Genomic DNA, 23,434 nt, shown 5'->3' with positions numbered 1-23,434 from the left:
AATTGTTTACAACAGCAATCCCCAATGTGGTGCTTGTTGGGTGCCCAATGATGCATTTTCTGGTGCCCCTATCCTTCTTCCCCAAAGCAAACAGCCAATCCTGGTTTTCCTTCCATCTCATTAGAGGAGGAGATGCTTTAGAAGAGTCCAAGAGGCACCCCCAATGTGGTTGTAGGGGGCAGAGAGCAGCCATTTGGAAAATAGCAGCCTTCATCATAAAAAAGATTAGAACTTTCCAACATTTTGTGATTGGCACCAGCCCCCACAGCTGCCATTTTGTGATGGTGCCAAAACCTGTTTTCAAAATTCCAAAAGGTCCTCGCAGGTTAACCAAAAATGAGGATTCCTGGTTTACAGGATATCTTTATTCATCTCCATTCCCTTTGTTCTCCTCTTTCTAAATCTCCTAACAAGTAGCACTCTGCTGGTTCGAATCCCACTACTGCCATGAGCTCAGTCAGTGGTCTTGGGTCAGCCCCTCCTCTCTGCTCCAGCTCCCCAGCTGTATTGTGGGGATAATAATAACACTAACTTGTTCACCACTCTGGGTGGGGCACTAATCTGACTAGAAGAGCGGTATATAAGCACAGTTATTATTATTTAATATTATTAACATTATTGGTTGATTGGAGTCAGGTCCACTTGTGAGAATCTCACCTGAAAGCTTCTTGGATATGCAATGAATGTACACTCTCCCCCAATCAACAAATGATAGACAGACTAAAAACTGACTTCCACTCTCTGCCATTACAGCATACATCTAACTATCTTGCTTCTGTCTTTAAATCAGACCTTTGGATCAACTTATTCATTAGTTTTTATTTAAAATATTTCAACTATATCTTTTCATTAAACTTGATCTCTAGGGGCAACTTACAAAGATTCATAAAATCTACCCGTGCAAAGTGGTTGTGACACACATTCACTGGCTGCGACAGCTCAGGTGAGCCTTAGAAAAAAAAATTTAGAATTCATACACGCCCGAAAAAGACCCCGCCTGATGGTGCTTAGGTACATTTCACCAATGTGTCTGAAATGTGCAAACTGTGAAGGTCAAATGCTGTTGCAGCCTAACTGAAGCCAAGATTAGTGGAAGAAGTTGGTTGGTTAATGCGGAAAGTCAACAGTACCTCAACTAGGGTTCTGAAGGGTGATTTGGCACAAGATGTAACCCATTTGGCATTTGAATATCTGCCTGGGAAACGGATCTTGATTTTCTCTTGCTGGATAAGGTGGACAGAAGAGAGTCCTCCCCAAAAGCCCCTTCGAAAGCCGAGAGGATAGACTGCCGGAATGTCTTCTGCCCTACAAACACGTAGAGTATGGGGTTAATGCAGCTGTTGAAGAAGGCTAAACTGGAAGCCAAAGGGATCCCTATGTGCAAAGCCATTTTGAACTCATGACTGGAAGACATTTTGGACATTTCCAGCAAGGAGAAGGCATGGTACGGAAAATAGCACAGGAAAAATGACCCCGTTACTGCAAAGATGATCTTGAAGGGCCTGGAGGACTTCGTTAGGCGCCTCCTCTTCATCCTGAACACAACAAGGGTGTAGCAGACCAGGATCACAGAGAAGGGAATGAGGAAGCCAAACAGGAATCTGGTGATGATCATGGCTCTGTGTCTTATCCTCCAGATCTTTCGTGTCTCCGCAGCATTATAGTCAGTGGACAGAGCAAAGTTGTTGTAGCAGCTGATGACGTTCCTGGAATTGGTTGCCGTGTCTCGGAAAATGAGATACGGAGCGCTCAGGACTAAGGCGGCAATCCATACAATCACTGCAATGCCGCAAGCCAGCTTGGTGGTCCGGTAGTTTCTGGACCACACCGGGCAGACCACAGAAGCGCACCGATCCATGCTGATGACCATCAGCAAGAAGACGCTGGCAAACATGTTCAGGAAGGCAATGGTGCTGTTCAGTTTGCACAGAACCTTTCCAAAGGGCCAGTGGAAGCCCAGAGCTGTGTAGGCAACGCTCAAGGGCAGGAAGAACGTGAAAATGAAATCAGCCACTGCCAAGTTGAGAAACCACACGGCGTTCACCGTCTTCCGCATCTTGAAGCTCGCAATCCAGATAACGAGGCCGTTTCCAGTCACCCCCAAGAGACATGCGATGCAGTAGATCACCATAGATAGGAGGTGCATGGTTCTTTGAAGACCCTGGTAATCGTGGGTGTGCAAAGTGGTGTCTTCAGGAAATGAGGTGGAATTGGACTTGGAGGGCAAAGAAGAGGTGTTCTCCATCCCCACCAAAGTGTTCAGCTCCATCAATAAATGAAACTTCTGAGGAAAGAAGAAGAAATTAACCCTGTGCCTGTTATTGAAATACTGTGAACAGTGTTCTCTTTTAGATAATTATTTTGAGAAAATTACTCTTTTAGAATGCGATTGCAAGGTGGACATTTGCCGTTAAAATGTATCAATGAATAATCTACATCTTTTCTAGAGGCCTCTCATGTTTCCTTTTCATGTTGCTTTTGGATGGGTTTAGCCCTTAAATTGTTATTCTGGGCTGATACTTCAGCTAACAGCTGAAACAAATATCATCCATTTATAACTACTGTTACAGAAAAGGGGAAAAAATCCCCCATATCTTTCCTCTTTGTCCCTTTCAGTTCTTCACAAAAATAACCTCAGATGCTCTTATATGTCTGCATTTTTATTCTTGGACAAAAATGTCAGTGGATAAGACAAAGGTAGAAGGACTCACCGATTCTTTTGGCCTTTTTGAGAGATGCCCTTGATATTCTGATTCTCGTTGCAATAGTTTAACACAGACCGCTAGGACAACAGAGAGAGCTTCCCCAAGGATGATTCACACTGGCCTATCTTTTTCCTTCTTTCCATAGGTCTGACTTGAGGGGGAATTCAGAGAATCTAATTTCTTCCAGCCTCTTGTTCCTCAATATGTTGACCCTTTGGAGGTTCTGAGTTCTTCTTCCAACAGAGGCAAGGCCATTCTTGCAGTGGCCTGTCTCTGGAACACCTTTTCCCAACAAATCCATCTAGCTCCTTTCCAGCTGGTTTGCTGGCATCTGGTGAAACCCTATTTCTTTTCTTACTTGCTTTGGGTTAAGTTCCTGCCCGTTTTGATTCATTTGTTTCTGTTTCTCAATCACAACGTTGATCCACTTGGAAGTTCTGTTCTTGGTTTGCAGGTGTTTTGAACTTTGGGGGCTATTTCTTTAAATTCTGTTTAATGCTCTGTTTTGGTGTATGGTGCTTTGGACAATAAAGCTGGGAAAGTGGGATACAAAATGCTCAAATATTAAGCACTGGTGTAGCCCTTATGTAAAGCACTTGAACACACAAAGCTGTCTCATACGGAGTCAGACCCTTGGCCTGTCAACATTGTCCTCTATGATTGGCAATGGCTCTCTGGGATCTCTCTGGGTGGAGGTCTTTCATGTCACCTGCTGATCGTCTTCACCGGAGATGTCAGGGACTAAACCTGGCACTTTCTGCCTGCAATGCAGACACACCATCACTGAGCCCCAAATGAAGCTCCGTTCTACTGAGTCAGACCCTTGGTCTATCAAGGCCTGACTCGTGGACTGATTGGCTCTCCAGAGTCTCCAGCAGAGGTATTTCATAGCTGACTCAGAGCCAAGCTACAAGTGACGCCTGACACAGGTTGGACACTTGTCAGCTTCCCTCAAGTTTTGATGGGAAATGTAGGCATCCTGGTCTTGCAACTGTAATGGAGAGCGAAGCTGTAAAACCAGGATGCCTACATTTCCCATCAAAACTTGAGGGAAGCTGGCAAGTGTCCAACCTGTGTCAGGCGTCACTTGTAGCTTGGCTCTCAGTTAACTGGCAATGCTGTGGATTGAACCTGGGGCCTTCTGCATGCCAAGCAGATGCTCTGCCACAGAGCCACTCCCCCCCACTGCACACTACTTTCCTTACGTGACAAGTGCCCCGTATTATTAACCCCTTTTGGCACAGCAACAGGATGGCTAGAAACTGAACAAGACTCACTTATGCCTGGAGTTCATGGCAGAGAGGAGAATGGAACCGGTGAGGTTCTGATTCATAGCTCAAGCACTTAGCCACATAATCATGGTGGCCAAATATTTAAGATATCATTCCATTAGAATATGGCAGGGACTGGCTGAGGCCTCAGGTTGCCCTACTGAGGCCTCTTGCCTTGTCTTTGTTGTCCCTATTATGTGCCTGTAACATGGAAATAGGGTCACCAGCCTCTAGGTGGGGCCTGGAGTTTTCCTAGAATTACAACTGACCTCCAGGCTACAGAGACCAGTTCCCTTGCAGAAAACGGCAGCTTTGGGGGGTAGACTCTGTGGTATACCATAGAGTCTACAAGAAATGGAAGAATCTTCTCAGACACCACCTCCAAATCTCCAGGAATTTCCCCAGCCAGAGTTGGCAACCAAGTGCAGCCATAGGCTCTCTAGACTTTGCATGATTACTTGGGAGTAAATCCCATTGTGTTTCAATAGAAAATAGAATGCTGCTGTCCAAAATACTGATTGATGCCCTTTTACAACTGTCCTACAAGTTGTTAAGAATTCAAAATACAGTTGCAGTATGTAAAAACAGCAGGTTACTCACAGCATTGTAGCATTCATGCATATGCATATATATGAGACTACTAGTGCTATTAAAAGCAGTTAGATGACTTCAATGAAGGGTACAACTCTCCTTAGCATAATGCATTCAACTCCACCCCCATATTTAATTTCAAGAGATCCCCCCCCAAAGGAATAAAGTCCTATCATGCTGACATTTTAATAAGGCACCCTAAAAGGCAGATTTAAGGATGAAACAGAGGTAGTGGTTTACCAGGAACAAGTAACAAAAATCATGACTGTAAAAAGGGACTGTTGGAGCGCACAGAATCACTGCACATGTTCACGTGTTCATTTAATTTTTTTTAGTCCTTAGTACTTGTCCGTTAGAAATTCATCAAAGCTGCAAGAGGAAAGAAGGCAGATAATGAGAAAATACATGCAATCTATAAAATGAGAGTCCATTGGCATCTTAAAGACTAACAAAGTTTATTCCAGCAGAAACTTTCATGAGCCCGAATTTACTAAAGTTCCGGCAAGAATAAATGTCAGTCTTTCAAGTGGCACTGGGCACTTGATTTCTTTTGCGGCTACTGACGAAACACGGCTGCTCCTCTGAGGTGAATGATTCAGTGTTAACCATATATTATTATGTTAAGAAATTAAATTAGAATGGTATTTAAACCGAGTTCTTAATTTTTTTAAACATAGTAGTGAAAAACACGGTAGACAAGTTAGTAATAGCATTAACATAAGCTAACATGGTCATGCTGAAACATGAATAAAGACCACGGAAAATTTCCTTGCAAGCCCTAAGAAAAGAAGAACAGAAATAAAGCGGGGAGGAAACAGCGAGAGAACAGGACTTTATATGCTTTCTAGGGCCCCGTTGATATTTTTAAGTGTTCAAGGCACTCTGTACATGCTCAAAAACTCCCCCCTTAGGTCCTTTAAAGCAGTTATGCTCGGGGGGGGGGGAAGAAGACTCTCGGAAAGCGCTCGGAGGGACGCGATTTCAGCTTCTCCCAAGCTCATGCACAGCACAAAGCGCACTGACTCCTTCGCAATCTCAGCTCCTTGCCAAGGTCGCGCGCTGCTGGGACTCATGCTCCGAACCGCGTAAACCAATCGCGCGTGAGGCACCCTCAAGCCTCTTTCTTCTGATTGGCCCAATGTGCCGAGATTGGCGCCAGTGGGTTAGAAATGAAGCGTGCTGATTGGCTACGACGCGCAGGAGAGCGCGCTGAGCGTTCCATTCCAGAGCCGCGAGGCCCTGAGCGTTTTAAGTTAGGCGGCCGGGGGAGGAGCCCTCTCTTTCTCGGGGCTCTTCGGCGCGTGGAGCGTTTGGGGATCCAGGCAAGTGATTTCTATCTTTTGCTTCTTTTGCAAGATCATGGGTTTCCCCTCTCTTTAGTCTGTTGCAGCCCGGCAATGACAGACATGACAGGCAGAAACTCAGCAGGGAGTTTACTAGGGAAAGCTTCCCCTGTGGAACATCTGCCTGCCTCACAGCTGTTAAAGTAGCCCTGCTAGGAAAAGCAACAGGGCTGGTATCCCTGGCGCTCCTAGCATGTCTCTAAAGGAGCCGGTCTTTCTCTTAGGGCCTTTAAACGCAAACTGTCAAAGGGTGTCCAAAGCCCTTTTTCAGCGCATCAGAAGAGGCCTGCTGGATCAGATCCGAGTGCCACTTTGTCCCGCACCTTGTTTCCCACGGAAGCCATCGTTTCTTCCTATTGTTGCTTCTTTGCTCTTGAGATTCAGAGATATACTGCCTCTGAACGTGGAGGTTCTATTTAGTTGTCATGGCTTATAGGAGCTACGCTCCATGAGTTTGTCTAACTCCTGTTTCAACTGTTAATAAATGATGCCAAGCGCTGCCCCCTCACCCCTCAACAAATCTTGCTGGCTGATGCGCCCCTGCCCAAGAGAGGGCAGAGTGTGCAACTTTCAAATGGGCTGATTTTTGAAAGATGCGCGTTTGTACGTATAACTCTTTCATAGAACCACCGAGGAATGTTGCATGCCTTTCAGATAGAGAAATACTTCCAGTGTAGGGAGTGTATAAGGAGCAGCCCCAGAATGGTGTTTGCATCTCCAGCTTTTCCTGTGATTTCTATTTATTTATTTACTTCACTTATGCTGCTCTTTTCTCCCCAATGGGGAAGGAAAGTGTCTTCCATTCATTCTCCTTCCTCCATTTATTCTCACAACAACCCTGTCAGGTTGGTAAGTCTAGGAGTGTGTGACTGGCCCAAGGTCACCAGCAAGGTTCCATGGCAGAGTAGAGGATTCAGACCTGGGTCTCTCAGATCCTAGTCGGACGCACTAATCCCTACACCGCTGAGGGTCTATTTGTTTAAGTTTGTAGATTTTGTATACCCTGCTTTTCTCCCTCACTGACTCAATGTTGCTTTCAGCATTTTCTCCTTCGGCATTTTATCCTCACAATGACCCTGCGAGATAGGTGAGGCGGAGAGTGGGTAAGGCCACCTAGTAAATTTCCATGGCAGAGCGAGGATTCTGTAGAAACCTTTCGATTTGACAGCTCATAATAGCTGATGAGTGGGGATGTTTCAGGGTACAACTGGGGCGAGCATTTCCTTGGAGGAAGAGCCCTGGCTCTCCCCAGTCTTTGCTTCCACACCTATGACACCTGCACTGTGCTAATATGAAGCCATGGTTTCAAAATGGACTTTAGCTGTTTGAGGATTGCAAACCCAAGTGCAGTTACCCAATTAACTCTGCGCTCCCTTTGCTATCCTTGAAGAGTCAATGATTAAAAAGGGGTGGTGGTTGTTTCCACTAAGACAGCCTTCACTTTGTTAGACTCATAATTCCTGCAAGGGTCATGCTGGCTAATGGCAGTCAGCAGATGTGAGCTGTCTGGAGTTGCCTTTCTCAGACTGACATTTGACATACAGGCACAGACACTGTTGAATGCATTCTTTCTAAAAGCCCATCCGTTTATCCATTAAGATCTTTTAGAAAGGTCCCGCTTAGAGATGTGAAGGCTGGAGGAAGAAATCCAGAAAATAATTCCCCCCCCCAGGTCTTTGCCCCCCTCAATTTTTCAAAACTTAGGAGAGCATTGGAAAAAAAAGAAACGGATGAAATATTTCTTTGCTGGAATGAGTGAAATGCATTTTAAAACAAAGTTTTACTTACTGAAAACACGTAGTGTGAAATGTTTTAAGTATAAGAAATTCTACAGCATTAGAGAAGGATAATTCCTATGTATATCACAGACACATATGTACAATATATTTTCAAGAATGCGTATATTGTAGAAATGTGAATAGTTCGGGCAACAATTGATATAGTTTGGTGTTTTCACTGTTGTAAAGTTTAACTGGATCTCCAGATATGCAGCCAGTTCTACTGTGGCTGTCTGAAACTTTCTGTTCAAATAGTACCCTTTTCTTTTTTTTACTACAAAAATGGTTTTCCCCTTTTATTTTTTCCTGTCCCTCAGATTCAGAGACATGTGTAGTATAGGGTGCAGCAGTTTATTGCTATCTTGGGTATTCTGTTTGAAAATTTGCAGAATATTAAGGCCTGCTCGGAATCTAACTGAGTTCAGTGGGGCTTACTCTCAGGAAATTGTTCTTAGGATGGCACTCACATTTTGAAGGTCCATAAATATGCCAAATAGTGGAAACTGTAGATGTAAACAAAGTTAAAAACTGTGCCTTTTGTCATTAAAGCTTTAAGTAGGTTTGATAGCAAAATAAGGAATGTAGTGCCTATATTTCAGATTTCCCCCAAGATTTATGATTGTTGAAATGGAGAATGTTGTCGTGACTTCAGAGGGCTTTTGCTAATTAAAATAGATCTTATTTGCAGCAATTGGCTGCAGATGAAGGGCTACAGGTTGGTGCTTGCAGACAACTGAATGTTGAAAACTTCCTGCCCCAGAGGTGTATTTTAAAAGAGATGCACCCCAAGGCTGGAACATATTTACTCTGAAGACATTGACTCCAGAAGCCATATTTTTATCCTGTCTTCTTTCGAGGAGTTCCAGCTGGCATATATTATTTGCAATATCTTCAACAATCCTGTGAGGTAGGTTAGGCTAAGAGACAGTGATTTGCCCAAGGTTTCCCAGTGAGTGGCACGGTAGAGATTTGAACCTGGGCCTCTCCATTTTTAATATGATGCTTTAACCACTACACCACTCTGTTCTTCAATGTTAGGGCAGGTTGTGGTTGTTTGGAGAATGTGGCAAAGGGCCAGAATTCTAGACATCAGTTTGTCCAGGTGCCTAAGATTCACCTGGATTTAGAATGAAACTGTGTCCCCTCCTCCCTGCCCAAATTCCACCATTATAACTTAGTTTGTTTTATGTTGTTTTTTTCTAATATTCCTTTGTAAAATACCCAGGGCAACTTACAAGATTATCCCATCCAACAATGAAAAAAGAATGGTTTTATCAAATGACAAAAATAAACCCAGCCTGCAGTTTTTATAAGCAGCAAAAATAACAATTGGTTTAAAATTCAGGATCCATGAAACATATTAAAAGTGGCTGCATCCAATTTAGGGTTGCCAGGTCTCCTGGAACCCAACCTAGGGGATGGAGGGGGTCGCATGGGGGGGGGCTTACTCCAGAGCTCTTCCTTATCATGCCAGGAATGAGCGTGCTCTGAAGCTCCTGGACCCATTCCCTGTGCTCCCCCACTGGGCAGATGAGTGGTGGTAGGAAAGTGGAGGCTGGGAGCGGGGAATCCCTCATTCCGACTGAGGGATTGGTAACACAAATCCAAATGGAAAAGCTTTTAACACCCTGAAGATTTGCACTGTTTTATGGAATTCTGCAAGAGTCCAGTAGCACCTGTAAGACTAACAACATTTGTGGTAGTTAGTCTTATAGGTGCTACTGAACTCTTGCTCTTTTCTACTGCTACAGACAGACTAACAGCCAGGGCTACCCATCTTAATGTATCTCTATGGAATTCTTTAGAAGAGAGGCCTGAAAGATTTCCTGTTCTGTTGTGGGGCGCTACCACTTAAGATATCCTACACTGTGAATGTATAGATGAAATTTGCCTGGCGATAAAAGATCTTGAGAAGGAATGGGTGTATGAAGGGACTCCTTTTATTGAGGGCTAGGATTCAACACCAAAGTCATTCTCCATTGCAAAATGGTTTGGGAGAAGTCGTTTAAAGAGCAATTTGAGAACCGAAGTCAACCAGACCCTTGAATGTCTGAAAACCAATTTATATCAGTATGAAAGAAAGGGAAAAAAAAGTTGCTTTATTTTGAGTACCATATTCCTCAAAGGCTGAATAAGTGCTTTTGAACAAATTGTCATAAATGCAGGAAGTATAGTTGAACATCTACAGATTATTTACATATGTGGTGGGAATGTTCAATAATTAAGGATTTGGGTGGGGGAAATTATTGTAGAAATAAGTAATAAAATGTTGCATTCCTGAAAATCCAAAGGTTATCCTTTGTAGTCTTGTATCTGAATAGCATAAAAATGAAACATGAATATGATTTTACATCTTATTTTAGCAGCCAAAATGTTGCGAAAAGAAATTGGAAAGAGATTTGAATATAAAGAACTGGGTTAATAAACTTTGGCATATTGCTGCATTATTGAAATCAAGCAAGATTGTATGACGGAAAGATGGTAAACAACAGAAACCTCACTTTTTAATATTGTGGTAACCTTTTTTGAATTATTGGCAACAGACGTAAAATCTTGAATTGAATATGATTAATTGCAATGAGAACAAGATCAGACTCCAGTAGCACTTTAAAGACCAAAGTTTTCGAGGGTTTAAGCTTTTGAGAATCAAAGCTCACTTCATCAGGAATGCTGTGCTTTGTAATTAATTGCTATGTTTTGTAATAAGAATGGTAAGTGATATCTGTACATATTTTCTCATGGTTGATATATGTACTTATAACGATGAGAATTGTTAAAACCTGAAGATGTGTTTAGCAATACACATTTTTCTTCCCACTCAGTCTGTAAATCCTCGTACCTTTTTTTTGTGCTGTCACAGACCTGAATATCAGACTGCCATGGCTGACTTCACCAATGCTGATGGCAAACACAGCAGTCCAGGCATCTGGGCCTCTCATAATGCTATGGTGATGGAACCCTTGGACACCAATGACCCAGAGGTTAGACGACTGTATTGATTCTGGCAGAACAGTTTAAAGTACATCACCATCAAGAGCTCTTGGAAGCCAAGGGCGCTGTGGGGGAGGCTGGAAAGGGGAGGCCAGGGAGAGATTGTTGACGTAGGTCCAGTGACGCCATTCATTGAGAAATTTGCAGCTGGCTTGGCTCCAACCCTTCCTGGATTTCAGCTCTTTCCACAGGGACTCCAACGTGATTTGGTTTACTTTTTCCAGAGGTGGTGCAACAAGTAGTTAAGAGGTTGAGGTGGACCCCCCCCCCTTCAAATCTCATCTCAGGTATAATAGCAGTGTAGTCCTAAAAAAAAATGCAATAGCAGTGCGATCTTTTTAGAATCTCCTAAATAAATAAACCTTTTAAAAATCTCCTAAATGAAGTAAATGATAGATTTACTTCATTTATACCCTGCTTTGCTCCCAGATGAGGCCCCAAAGTGGCTTACTGCATTCTCCCTTTCTCCATTTTAACCTCACAACAACAACCCTGTGAGGTAGGTTCAGCTGAGGTTGGGTGACTGGTCTACCATGGCTGAGCTGGCATTCAAACCTGGGTCCCCCAGATCCCACACTCTAACCACTGTGCCATGCACACCAGTAGCTCCTACACATTGGAACACACACATTATTCCATGAAATTAAAGACAAATATGGTGCAGCTTTATTGCAAGTTTGCTGGTGAATGTTCTCGTGATTGCCTTGCAGCTTGGGCCTTCACAGTTTGGAGGCAACAATGAAACCATCTATCCCTCCTGGCTCATTGTGGCTTGGGCAAACTTCATGTGGGAGGATGTAGTTGACTGAAATGTGCTGTCGGTTTAGCCAAGCTGGGCCCAGATGTGAGAAGATCTATGTTCAACTGTATTGTTGCACTATTTGTAATTAACTGTATTGCCGCCATCAAGAAAAAGAGTGCTGCTATTTGTTTATAGTTTTGTACAATGCTTTTAAATGTTTTATGTGGAATGTTTTAAATGTTTTAATTGCTGTTATCCGCCCTGAGTCTGCATGCGAGGAGGGCAGAATACAAATATGATAAAATAAATAAAAAGAGTCTCTTCTCCTCTTGCAAAGGTGTACGACATCATCCGGAAGGAGAAGCAGCGGCAGCGGCTTGGCTTGGAGCTGATTGCATCTGAGAACTTTGCGAGCCGAGCGGTCCTGGAGGCTTTGGGCTCCTGTATGAACAACAAGTATTCGGAAGGCTACCCGGGGCAAAGGTGGGTTTAGGTTCCAGCCAAGGCTGTGCTCCTTTGCCCGGATGAAGAAAAGTTATTCATCTTCCCTTGAAGGATGCTAGCAGGGGTGGGGATCTTACTGTGTGTGTCCCCTCCACTCTGCTGTTCAAGCATATCAAAATGTTCTCAGTTCACTTTTTAATTGTCCCTATCCAGGAGGAAAGTGCATCTTTGCTCAATGACAGAATGATTTGCATACATTTAATTTTCACCGTATGTTTGTTTTTTACTTAATTCATGCCCCACCTTTCTCCCCCATGGGGACCCAAAGCAACTTGCATCATTCTCCTCTCCTCTGATTTATCTTCTCAACAGTCCTGTGAGGTAGATTAGGCTGAGAGAGTGTGATTGGCCTGAGGCAGAATCAGGATTTGAGCCTGGGTATAAACCATCTTTAAAGGAAGAACTGTAGTTCAGAGAGAGAGAGAGCACGAGAGAATGTCTGAGAGTGCACATCTGGTTGGTGTGCAGAAGGTCCTAGGTTCAGTTCCCAGATAGCTCTAGCTGAAACGGTCAGATGAAAGACCTTTACCTGAGACCCTGGAAAGATTGGAAGAGGGCAGAATTGATGGGTGGGTCCCCATTGGGGAAAAAAGTGGGGTATAAATGAAGCAAACAAACAAACAAAGACACAAGTACTTGCCATACATCATTACTTCATCACCCCAGACAAAAAAGGGCATGACAAACACTCTGTTGGCCAACCTCAGTTGGTAGGAAGTGTTAAACCTTTTCATACATGGAGGGCTGTGACAGAGGGGGAGTAAATGAAGCAATTTCATAACAAGCTTTATTTAGATATTTCATTTCAGTATCTATATCCCACTTTTCTCCCCAGTAGGGACCCATTTTTATCCTTGCACCAACCCTGTGAGGTAGGTCGGGTTGAGTGAGAGCAACTGGCCCAAGGTCACCCAGCAAATGTATGTGGCAGCATGGTGTGGTCTCCCAGATGCTAGTCTGATACTGTAAGCGCTATGCGAGGCTGAATCTGGGAGACTTGGGTTCGAATCCCTGCTCCACTCAAATGCAGAGACCTGAAGTCACTTCTGTGTTTAATAAAATAGCCTTTTTGTCCAATGTCCTTCTCTTTAGATACTATGGTGGGACAGAGTTTGTGGATGAACTGGAGAGGCTGTGTCAGAAGAGGGCTTTGGAGGCTTATGATCTCGACCCCCAGAAGTGGGGTGTCAATGTGCAGCCCTACTCAGGTACTCCCAAGTCCTGTCCATCTATTGGGCATAGCAGGTTAGAGATAAGTTTTGGTTTGTTTAAGGTAACCAGAGGACATAACAGAAGATGATGGTAGAATGGGAGGGTGCCTATAATCCGTATTTCAAGTGTCAAAAAGAACCTGTTCCCCATAGCTCTAAAAGTGAGTGGAAAATTTCATAGCTTGGTGCAGGAGAGAAATGTAGAGTCAAGGAGACTGGAGATTTTGCTAGCTGAACCGTTCTTTAAAGATTGGAATGGAGTAGTGAAAACACATTCTTTTTCAGGCATGGTTGTTCAGAGAAACGAATAAAGGAAACAAAAAGTGCTCTGTTCTCAGTGGATATCTCAAATGCTGTGGGCCTGCAAACCGACTGATAGAAGGGGACTCTCGTGTGTGTGTGTGTGTGTGTGTGTGTGAGGGAGAGAGGGAGAGGGCGAGAGGGAGAATGTCCTCAGAATCTATTGGGCTTAGAAGGTTGTGACTCTGCTTAGGACAGAACTGTAATAATTCTGTCCTTCAGCCCCCTGTGCTCAGTGTTTCCTTTCTGCCTTAGGATCTCCGGCAAACTTTGCCGTCTACACAGCTCTAGTGGAACCCCATGGCAGAATCATGGGGTTGGATTTGCCTGACGGAGGTCACCTGACGCATGGCTTCATGACAGAAAAGAAGAAGATCTCGGCCACCTCGATCTTCTTTGAATCCATGCCATACAAGGTAAATGGTATTTTGTGCCTGAGAGCCAAGTTCAGTTTCTGACCTGTCAGAAATTATCTTGCACAAGGCATCAGGTTCCATCTCAGTAAAACAAGGCTGCCGGTGAACACTGAACTGGCTTCTCACATGCTGAGTCTGTCACAAAGATCAGGAGAAATTCAAACCCAAATTTTGGTAATCTTGGGATATGGATTGAGGGTGCATGATTTGGCCACTGACTAGTTAGAGGACCTTCTGTGAAGCCTCTGCCTACTCCATGGTGAATTCCACAGTGGAAGAAAGGCAGAACATAACAACAATAATACATCAAAATAAAAAGTCCAACAGCAACCTCTAGACCACACTGATTCTCAGACCAGCTGGTGCTGGGAACTGTTTATGGGTAAGAGATAGATGGACATATTTCCACCAACAAATCAAAATTCCTGGTGGCACCGTAAAGTCTGGACAGAATTTATTCCAACAGAAACTTTTGTGAGCTAGAGCTCACTTCCTGCATGGTGCATGGAGTGTCCATCCATTAGGCATTTACGTGTATACCATACATTGTTTGCTTGCCGCTTTTAATATACACATATCTGCCTAACGGACCAACACTTTATGCATCTGATGAAGTAAATTCTGATCTGTAAAAGCTCATGCCAGAATAAATTTTGTTAGTCTTCAAGATGCTACTGGGCTCTAGTTTTATTTTGCTGCGACACATCAGCATGGCCACCCTTCTGGAATTATAGTCACGGAAGGCTTTGAGCTAGCAGTTATTCTTCAAGCAAAGGAAAACTTTGCAAAGGCCAGTTTTGGTGCACCAATAAGCGACCCTTTCTGTTGAACATCTCGGGGCCGAAACTTTTCCCTGCTAATTTGAAGCAATTCTGTCAGAGGCCATGTTGGATCTGGCCTGGGTTCCTCAAAGCCCTTCTTAGTATGATTTCCTGCCAGCTGATTCTGCACATAGTTCTCTGATGGGAAATGCTAGCAGAGGGCATGGGACCTTCACGGCCTTTTGTAAATTAATTTTGAGGAAGTCCTTGCTGTGGTAGAGAATGTTTTTTTCTGTGGTGCCAACGTGTCAACCTGCAAAGCTTCATGACAATCTGCCGCATGATGATGGTCGAATGCAATTTCATTGAATCCATTTATATACTGCTTTTCTCCTGGAATGCAGGGCTCAAAGTGGCTTACAAACATCAAAGACGTAGGAAATCCACAGAGACAAAAAAAAGAGCTATGAAACCCAAAAATTAAAAATAGGGGGGGGAAACATAGAAAAGGTGGGCCATAGAAAAGGTGGTAAGCAGCCCCTCCCTTTCAAGTTCAAGGTCTTTATGGCATCTCTAGGTGGGGAGGAGGGGGGAGGGCACAGCTCTGCAGGTGGAATGAAAAGCTGGCAATCTGCAGGCCAAGTTGGGAAGCCATCTTGTAGATAAAATTTCAGAATTCAATTTTTCCTAGTGCGGAATTTTGATTCATTTTAAGTGCCGAGTACTTCAGACCTGCCTAGCAGGCACAAACTCACCTCTCTGGTGACACAACAACCACAAAAAATCTAACCAAAGGAGCTTTGACCATCAAAAGCTTATACCCTTGAAATATTGTTGCTCTTTAAGGTTCTAGTGGACTTGAATCTTGCTGCAGACCAACATGGCTACGCACCTGAAACGAGAAATCATGTGTGCCTTTAAAGACTGACACATTTATTGTGACAGAAGCGTTTTGGTGATCTGGAGCTCACAAGTGTTCTCCATGGGAGCAGATTATATTCACACACACACGACCACACAGGAATCTGTGAAGGAGGTCCAGAAGTCCAAACAACAGATGTATTTTCTTGCCACATACAACGTGTGTGTTCTGACCCGAAGAGCAGCAATGGTTGCGGCGGATAGGGTAGGAGAGAAGGCCAGTATATTGCGGGGAAAGGTGCAGGGCATCGCTGCTGTGGGATCCTGGATGTTAGAGGCTAGACCACATGATGACTGGGGATTTGATCCCATAGCAGTCATGATCCCCAGTGTGGTGTTTTATCTTTCTACTTTCCACCTCTACATAGTGAATGACAAACATGACAAGGAAACTAAAATATGGATTGTGTTTGTGGATGCTCTTGAGGTGGAGGTAAAAATCTATCCATATCTTCTGGAAAATCCAGTGCTTGGAAAAGGCTCTGCTTCCGCCCGGTCAAATTACAGACCATGCATGGCCATAGCATGGCTGGACATGCCCACGCTGGGTTCTGTTGCTGGGTGACCATGCCTTACGGTCTTTGACTGTGGTCTTGTCTGGGCCCTCTATCTTCAGAAAGTGGACAGGTGGCAATTAGAAGCAGGTCATTTTCCAAGGTGCCCCCCCTCCCCCGATACGTTTGCCAGGCACTCACTCTGTTTTCTTTTAGGTGTTAGTTAACAATGTTTTTATTTTATTATTCATTTGCTGCATTTATACCCCCACCTTTCTCCTCAAAGGAGCTTATGTTACATGGCAGAATGTGGATTTCAACTTGGGACTCCCAGATCTTAATCTGACACTCTGATCACTTCCCCATGTTGGCCAACTTAGTTTTGTGTGAGAATAATCCTTGTGCGCAGCCCACTATCATTGACAGTGGCACTGTGGAATGGGAAAAAAACCTTCTAAAGCCAGCATGTGAGAATAAAAAAACTGTCTTGCATTGCTGGCTCTTTGAGCAATTTTGACCTGCGGGATTAGATTGCTGGTGCCTGGACCCATCTCCTCTGGCCACTGTCCTATGAATGTCGGAAGCTGGAAGTGCAGCCCTCATTCAGGCCCCTTTTGTCCTTGTCTCCAGGTCAACCCTGAAACAGGCTACATTGACTATGACCGGTTACAGGAAAACGCTCGCCTGTTCCATCCAAAACTGATAATTGCAGGTAACAATATGGGGAAAGGTGAACTTCTGAATTTGGAAGAGCTGTTCTAACACCCTGGAGATTCTAAAGTGTGTCCCACATCAGGGGAACTGTCACATAATCTAGCATTTCAAAATATGATTGCTTCTCTCCTGATTATCTTTTCTTCTTTCCATGGGAGAAAACAATCTGTTTCAGTTAAGCTAAAGATACTCACTGTACGAATTGGCTGCCCTCAATCCTTTGGAAACTGGTAGGCCGTCTTGTTTTACTGTAGGTGTCAGCTGCTACTCACGTAATCTGGACTATGCCCGCATGAGGAAGATTGCGGATGAGAACAGTGCCTACCTGATGGCCGACATGGCCCACATCAGTGGCTTAGTGGCTGCTGGAGTGGTGCCATCACCCTTCGAACACTGCGATGTAGTCTCAACCACCACCCACAAAACATTGCGAGGGTGCCGTGCTGGCATGATCTTCTACAGGAAAGGTGAGGGTAGTGGTATGACTGAATGCCGGTTACCGTGGGAATGGGAATGTTGCTAGACCTACTGGGATTACCAGAGTAGTTATCTGATTGGATGTTGATCATGATCTCTGTTTTAATTAAGAATGTAGGATTCGGGCTTATCCTTAGTCGGATTGCTGTTGCACCTAACCCAGTACTATGTTCTCTTCCTGGTAGTAGATCTCCAGTGTCTTGGGCCTTGGGGTGCTGAGGCTTGAACCCTTCTGCAAACCATGTGCTCTGCCTACAAGATTATCCTAGTGACTGCTACCATTCTCCTGTTCTCTTCAGGTGCTCGTAGTGTGGACCCCAAAACTGGGAAGGAAGTCCTATACAACCTTGAAAGCCTCATCAATCAAGCTGTTTTTCCAGGGCTCCAGGGAGGGCCTCACAACCACGCCATTGCAGGTGAGAGGGTCTTCAAAATTTGGAGTGTGAAAACTTCATGGAGAAAAGGTTCAAGGGATCCTCCAGCAAAGTCAAAAGCAGCCCATACACCTGTGATTTCTGTACATGAGGGTTCCCGCTCCGCTCCCCACTATCCTTTCACATTTCTGGCTCCCCCGCCCCCCCCCACGTTTATTGGCCCTGCCAAAAATCTTTGAACACTCTCCCATTTGAGTGTACCATGTATCCCCTTGATGTGCCATTCCCCCACCCTCCCAATCTTCCTCTTTCTCTGGCCAGGAATTGCTGTTGCTCTGAAGCAAGCCATGACTCCGGAATTCAAAGCTTATCAGAGGCAGGTGGTCGCCAATTGCAAAGCGCTGGCAAAGGCACTCATTGGCTTGGGGTACCACATAGTTACCGGTAAGAAGCAGTTGATGCGCCTCTTTGAATCTTGTTTGCTGGGGGCAGGAGGGAGGAAGATGCCAATAAGTAATCATGGTTAGCACTTCAGGCTACTTCCAGTGTTCACAGAGCTTCATATATATTAGTAGAGATAGAACAGGTAAGTGGTATTATCCCCAAACTGTAAAGAAGGGGACTGAAATTAGGAGGCTTACCAGAGCCCCCCTTTGTAGAAGAGGTGAGATTTGAGTTACCTGTCTCCCAGATCGCAGCTTGTTCTCTTTGATGCTGTGATCCATCAGCTCCTGAGCAGAGGAACATGATACCTGAGGGGTGTTACGGCACTACAGTCTGAAATGACAAGAGTCTTGTGGCATTTAATACAAGTTTATTGGGCAGAAGCTTTATTTATTTACTTCAATATTTATACCCCACTTCTCTCCCCTGTGAGGAACAGAAGTGGCTTACAATGTCACTCTTTGCCTCCTCCCAGCAACAGCCCTGTGAGGTGGCTCAGGCTGAGAAAGGCAGAGTGACCAGCCCAAGGTGAGCTTCCATTGCAGAGCACAGATATGAACGTGGGTTGCCCAAATTCTAGTCCGAAACTCTAAACATACCTGAGCTGAAGCATGTGTGGTACAATACACATCTGCCATGATAAATTTGTGTTTTTAAGATGTCTTAATTTCTTTGCCATTTTGGTTCCTGTGATCCTGCTGGATGCAGACTGCACTTCCTGAAAGTCACCTTTCAACAGGCTGATTGGTTCACTCATCTTTCCATTTTCAGGAATAAAACTATATGCACATTCATTGCTTGTTTAGTTTCCTGTGAAACTAACCATATACATTTACAAACATCTCAGTTAATAACGCTGTGATCCTTGGGGTCCCAGGTGAAGATGCTTCTGGAGTGGGATTTAGTTCACAACCTGCCCAGTGAATCACCCCTGCTTTAGAATCACATACTTGAGTTACCTGAAAATACCATTGCAGGGGGGCAGGGGCATGATGTCTCCCGAGCGCTCTGTGCTCTTTGTCCTTATTTATTTCAACAGTCTTATAAGGTAGACCGATGTTGTCATTCTTAAGATAGGTCCAGAGGAGTTAGCCGTGTTAGTCTGTAGTTGCAAAATAGTAAAGAGTCCGGCAGCATCTTTACAACTAACCAATTTTATGTAGCATAAGCTCTCAAGAACCACAGCTCTCTGTGAAGAGTGCAACTGACGAAGAGAGCTGTGGTTCTCGAAAGCTTATGTTACATAAAGTGGGTTGGTCTGAAAGGTGCTACTGGACACTTTACTATTCTTAGATAGGGGAGAGAGAAAGCCATAGTTGCTTGCCTATTGACACCTAATGAGTTTATGATTCTAGTTCTTCTCTAGCTGCTTTTAGCATTCATCCCCCTTGTTTCCCATGTTACTGTGGATTTTAGAAAGCTTTCTCACTGTTCTCTTGGGTTGTCTTCCAGGGGGCTCCGACAACCATTTGATCCTGGTTGACCTGCGCAGCAAAGGCACAGACGGCGGGCGAGCAGAACGAGTTCTCGAGCTGTGCTCGATTGCATGCAACAAGAACACCTGCCCGGGTGAGGAGGGTTGCGGCTGGGGAGTTTTCCTTGCAAGACCATAGCATCGGCCCCTCTTTCAGGCATTCTTGGCCCAGTGAGCCACAGTGCTGATTCGGCTCCATTTGCTCCCTGTTTCCCTTCACCCTGGGAATGATGATGCTTGCCTGCCCCTGTTTTCTGTGTTATGCGCTAGTTTAATTAATGGGGCCCAGAGGACGGCATGAATCAAAAATAAATTTGCTCTCTAAAGAACTTGAGATACTGGAACAGATGGACCATTGGTCTGATCCAGCACGTCTTTTCAAATGTTCTAATACCATGTGTATATGTAGGGGAAGAATCTGATCAGGGCTACACTGCTGGACATGGTGGGGGAGAAAACCTTTTCCTCTCGTACCATTTTCCCAATTTAAATTCCAGCCTCGCCCCCTCCCCAGCTATTTGCTTCAGTGGGGGGGGGGAGGCATATAGATCTTCTTATAGAGCAAATAGCAGCTTGGGTGGGGCTTCGTATTAGAAAAACTGTATGGGGGAGGATTACTACCACCCTCCAACACACTAACACAACCTCCCATCAGATTTCTCCCCTTCCCATGGCTGTTACTAGCATTTAACAAAGCTGCAAAACAGATCCCAGCCCATCCCACCTCCTTTGACGAGACTGGAAGTCCTTGACTTTCAGGAGACCAAATGCCAGTTAGGGTTTCCCCCCATTCTGTTCTCTTTTGGCTAGCAAGAAGAGGTAGAATGCAGGCAGTTCTTTACATAGGGTCAAATCATTGGTCTTTCAATCCCAGGAGTGATCTCAGAGGGCCAAGCTACAAGTGACAAATGACACTTGAACGGCAAGTGAACAGACTCACATGTATTCCTCCCTGTTCACTTGCGCTCCACTTGATCAAGTGGAGCGCAAGTGAACAGGGAGGAATACATGTGAGTCTGTTCACTTGCCGTTCAAGTGTCATTCATCACTTGTAGCTTGGCCCTCAGACTGGCAGGGGCTCTACAATCTTTGGCAGGAAGAAATCTTTCTGAGCATGTGCCAACTGAGATCCATTAACTCAGCAATCTTGAGTGTGGTGCCTGACATGTTCCTTGCCACCCTTGGCTGGAAACCTCCCAATGTTTTGTTCTTGGCCCTGCTCCGCAACAGCCATTTAGTGTTGGCACCCACTCTGCTTTCTCAAAATCCCCAGTGGGCTTGCAGGCTCAACAAAGTTTGGGACCTCTGACTGAATGGGAGATTGCCAAGGGTTGATGCTGGGACCTTTTGCATGGAAAGAAAGCTCACTGTCACTTAGCTTGGTGGTGTTCCCTGTTGCTAGAACTTCAAGATGGGCAATTGGTACCGGGCTAGAAAAGTACAACACTGTTGTAGACCATCAGCTTTCATGGGACTAACTCTGCACTTAGTCTGCATACAAATGAAAAAGGGCAGAATGTTGTAAGCTACTCGGTCTCCCTTGGAAAAAAAGGTATTAATGAAGCAAATAAATATTTCTTCTTGCCCAGGGGACAAGAGTGCTTTACGACCCAGCGGGCTGAGGTTGGGGACCCCAGCTCTTACCTCCAGGGGCTTCTTGGAAGAAGACTTCCAAAAAGTAGCTCAATTCATTCATAAAGGTGGGTATGCATATTCTGAAAGGTATCATTAGGATTGGGGAGTAGTTTTCTGGTAAGCTTTACCTTTAGCAACTTCTGCTTTGCTAAAATATGTGATCTTGCCAGGAGTGGGAGAAGTTCAGTATTAGGGCAAGTTCTGCTTCCTGGTTCCCCTCTCATTCTTAGCTGTATGTTTGAAAAACAGTAGTGAGAGCCTGAGCCAGATATTCTTCTAGAACGAGGACTTGAGATTTCTGTCTTCTTAGACTGGCAGTGGCTCTCCAGGGTCTCTGGTGGAGTTCTTTCCAATCCCCTCTGACCTGATCCTTTTAACTGGAGGTGCTGGGGATTGAACCTGTGACCTTCTACATTCAAAACAGGTGCTCCAACACAAGAGCCGCGCAGCCCATCCTTAAAGGTGGTCTTTCCTTGCCCCAAGGAGCGGTGCTTTTTGTTCAGTGGCTTGGCTACTCAGATGTAACCTGTCATTTGCAGGATTGGGATCATGTCAGGTGCTCCCCCTTGACTCACAGCCCCGAGTCCCCCCTTCACTTCCTGGTACAGGCAAAACAGTTGCCCATTGCATCCCAATCAGTAAACAATGGTTTATACTTGCCTGCCAATCCCAGGACTGGAAATCTAATGTTGTATAGTGGTTAGAGCGTCAGATTAGGAACTGGAAGACCCAGGTTTGAATCCTCACTCTGAGCCAAGCTACGTAGTGATCAAGTGGAGCACAAGTGAACAGGGAGGAATACACGCGAGTCTGTTCACTTGCCGTTCAAGTGTCATTCATCACTTGTAGCTTGGCCCTCTGCCATGGAGCTTGTTGGACGACCTTGAGCCAGTCACATACGCTCAACCTCACCTACCTCCCAGAGTTACTGTGAGCATAAAATGGAGGAGAACCATCTAAGCCGCTTTGGGCCCCCAGTGGCGAGAAAGGTGGACTATAAATGACTAAATAAATAACTGTAGTTTGCAGTTGTGGTTTAGAGGGCAGCATGAATCTGTTTTCTGAAAGGGATGATTCCCTAAGCACTGTAAAATCAGGGGACCTGGCAGCTGCTTTCACAAAACCCCACAGAATCGAAAGGCACTTGCTTGCAGGCGGACAGCTGAGCGCTCTAGTTGCATGGGGGGGAGAAACAGCTTGCTCATCGCCCCACTCACCAACAGTGCTGTGGGGGAAATCAGCACAAAGCCTTTGAAATCTTGGGACAAGGGCTTGGTTATGCTTATGCTTGGTTAGGGGCAGTTCTTCCATAGCATTTTCACTGGTGGGGGGGGGACTTGCAGAGAGATGGACCAGGGAGGGGGGAACCCTGCACCTTCACCTGGCAGCCTCAGTGCTGCTGGGGGGATCACTCAGCACTTTTCCTTGGGCAGAGAGAAGCACCTCCAGGGTGTGTGTTTTCAATTCTTCATGGTGTTTACGTCACTTCAGTACAAAGGCCGCCAGATAGAGTCTGGATTGGTAGCATTCAAGCATAGCCTTGTCCCTCCTTGGGGGAAAATGTTACCCTGTGCACTTTCTGCCTCCTCTGACCATGCTGGGCTGCTTCCATGCTCGGCCAGGCTCTCTCTGCTAGCAGGGGTATGCTCAAGCAGCCTGCTTCTTAACTGATTCGCTAAGCTTCTTTTACCCAGTTCATCAAACCGTTTTCCTGGCATGCAATCCTGGGTGCTTGTCTCCCCTGCAGGTATAGAACTCACCTTGCGAGTCCAGAACGACATGAATGCCAGAGCGACGTTGAGGGAGTTTAAGGAAAAGCTGGTGTCTGACGAGAAATACCAGGCGGCCCTGAAGACCATCAGAGAGGAGGTGGAAGCCTTTGCTGAGTCTTTCCCCATCCCTGGGTTGCCCGTTCTGTAAAGCAACACTGCAGCAACTGGAATGGCCACGTTTCCTTTCAACCAGGGCCCTGTCAAGCTGCCACCGGGCATTCTGGAGTCAGCTTACAGTTGTCATCCCCCTCCGCCCCACCTGCCTCCAATGTTTGTTATTCCTAAAAGCTGGAGCAGTTTTTAAAATTTACTTTTTATGAACTTCTGTCCCATTGTCAACATACTGTTAAAATTACAGATAACCAGAAGGAAACAGCGGTAAACCCTCTGTTGTTTGTGGTTTTTTAAAGTATTAGCGGACATTTCGAAATTTGCAGTGTTATATGAAGATCCCGACAGGTGAAAATTTCAGGCCAATAAAGAGGCAAAGCAGCAGCCTTCGCTAAAAGTACTGTT

General features: G+C 45.0%; 2 protein-coding genes across 2 annotated transcripts; one reads left to right on the top strand and one right to left on the bottom strand.

Moving 5' to 3' along the window:
* Window positions 1-1,135: 1,135 nt before the first annotated feature.
* Window positions 1,136-2,164, bottom strand: LOC129339075 (chemerin-like receptor 1). Its single transcript, XM_054993681.1, has one exon. The coding sequence runs from the start codon at window positions 2,144-2,146 to the stop codon at window positions 1,136-1,138; it is 1,011 nt and encodes a 336-aa protein (XP_054849656.1). The 5' UTR covers window positions 2,147-2,164.
* A 3,640-nt stretch (window positions 2,165-5,804) lies between these two features.
* Window positions 5,805-23,301, top strand: SHMT1 (serine hydroxymethyltransferase 1). The gene is made up of 12 exons (XM_054995574.1): window positions 5,805-5,889; window positions 10,549-10,669; window positions 11,759-11,904; window positions 13,018-13,133; window positions 13,692-13,852; window positions 16,659-16,740; window positions 16,997-17,209; window positions 17,519-17,635; window positions 17,915-18,037; window positions 19,490-19,606; window positions 21,101-21,211; window positions 22,894-23,301. Exons 2-12 carry the CDS (start codon window positions 10,568-10,570, stop codon window positions 23,064-23,066), a joined length of 1,461 nt encoding a protein of 486 aa, XP_054851549.1. The 5' UTR covers window positions 5,805-5,889; window positions 10,549-10,567; the 3' UTR covers window positions 23,067-23,301.
* Window positions 23,302-23,434: the final 133 nt, after the last annotated feature.

The sequence above is a fragment of the Eublepharis macularius genome, chromosome 12 (assembly GCF_028583425.1).
Source record: "Eublepharis macularius isolate TG4126 chromosome 12, MPM_Emac_v1.0, whole genome shotgun sequence".
NCBI classification, from domain to species: Eukaryota; Metazoa; Chordata; class Lepidosauria; order Squamata; family Eublepharidae; genus Eublepharis; species Eublepharis macularius.
The sequence above is the reverse complement of the archived record's forward strand: the minus strand, read 5'-3'. Positions and strand labels throughout refer to the sequence as shown.